Raw genomic sequence first — 1,417 nt, 5'->3', positions numbered from 1 at the left:
TCCCTGCCTGGGCATTGCTGAGGTGGCACCCACTCCGCTGGGTATGAGAGGGACACATCCGTGTGCGTCCCACATCCCGTGGGACACATCCAGCCCCTACCCCAGCCCACCCGGCTTCCCCCGGGAGGAACCAAGCACACTGCTGCCGCTCACATTAGTCGCCCACTTGTCGACAACGTCGGTGTAGACGTCGTAGAGGGCGTCAATCTCTTGCGCTGCGCTGCTGGGCTGGGCATGAAGGGGCACCATGACGAACTCCTCCACCTCTGCCGGACAGGCAGCCATCAGCCCCCAGCTCGGGTGCAGCACCCGGGAAGGGGGCAGGAACCCCAGAGGACCACCTCAGGCCAAGGTCCGGCTACCGGTCAGGAAGAGGTGCCGAAGGGAAAGGGTGTGTTGGCTTTTTGTGGTGCGCTTGTCCTCCGGGCCGGAACCCCCACAGGGGAGCTGCATCCCTCCATGTGTGGTTTGGGGCTTGCTGCTTGTTTCCCAACAGTTTTTCCAAGCCACGGTGGGTTTGGGATGGAGAGAGGGGTGGGAGAGAGATGGGAGAGTGTGTGTGCCCTGGGGAGGTTCTCGGGAGGTGGAGGTGGTGGCAAAGGGTAGGAGATGGCACAAGGTGAGAAATGGCACGTGAGGGGAGATGGCAGGTGATAGGAGATGTCCCCCAGCTGGAGGAAGCAGATGGTGGGATATGGCACAAGGTGGGGGAGTAGCAGGTGATGGAATGTGGGACAAGATGGGAAACAGCTGGAGACGTGAGATGGCACAGAACTGGAGACAGGGCACGGCGGGAGATGACAGGCGATGGGAGATGGTGCGTGGTGGGAAAGAGCAGGCAGTACTGGCTGTGCTGGGCAGGTACCCAGGACCCCTGGGCCACCATGGGTGGAAGAAGGCCCCACAGCAGCAAAGGACACTGGTGGAGCCCCTGAGCTGGGCTCAAGCGTGCACCCCCTGCTCCTGGCAGGCATAGCAGCAGGCTCAGCCCCTCATGGAGGGACCCCGTGCCAGGTCTAGGCAGCACCCAACACCGGCTCTGCTCACGTGTGGTGGGTGAGGAGAACTTCACAATGAAGGGCTCCCTCATGAAGGTATCGGTCCCGCAGGGCTCGCAGCCGTCGTCGTAGTAGTAGCTTCCCAGCACGGAGACCATGTCAGACCTGAGGGAGGAGAACAGGGCGGCCCCAGCACCGCTCACACGGCAGCCAGGGCCCCCAAAGCTACCCACCGCCCTTTGGGGGCTGCTGGGGGGGACAGCGGGTGACACGGGGGACGCCAGGCCCTGGCAGCATCCCTTACCTGTAGATGAAGAGGTACTGCTCCTTGTATCTGCCCCGACCCAGCGGGGTGCTCACCAAAAAGCGGTATGGGTGCGAGGACACACTGGGACCGAGATGTGGAGAGGGTGAGAGGA

General features: G+C 62.9%; 1 protein-coding gene across 1 annotated transcript in view; it reads right to left on the bottom strand.

The window, feature by feature from the left end:
- LOC104495639 (deoxyribonuclease-1-like) overlaps positions 1-1,417 on the bottom strand; it is a gene marked incomplete at its 3' end in the record, with an annotated part of 3,690 nt that overhangs the window by 360 nt on the left and 1,913 nt on the right. The window contains exons 3-5 of the mRNA XM_010138632.1: positions 1,303-1,386; positions 1,048-1,163; positions 154-266 (exon numbers count right to left, since the gene is read on the bottom strand). Coding sequence (XP_010136934.1) covers positions 154-266; positions 1,048-1,163; positions 1,303-1,386 — 313 coding nt within the window. The remainder of the gene's footprint in view (positions 1-153; positions 267-1,047; positions 1,164-1,302; positions 1,387-1,417) is intronic.

Source organism: Buceros rhinoceros, unplaced genomic scaffold (genome assembly GCF_000710305.1).
Source record: "Buceros rhinoceros silvestris isolate BGI_N320 unplaced genomic scaffold, ASM71030v1 scaffold33166, whole genome shotgun sequence".
In the NCBI taxonomy this organism is placed as follows: Eukaryota; Metazoa; Chordata; class Aves; order Bucerotiformes; family Bucerotidae; genus Buceros; species Buceros rhinoceros.
The sequence above is the reverse complement of the archived record's forward strand: the minus strand, read 5'-3'. Positions and strand labels throughout refer to the sequence as shown.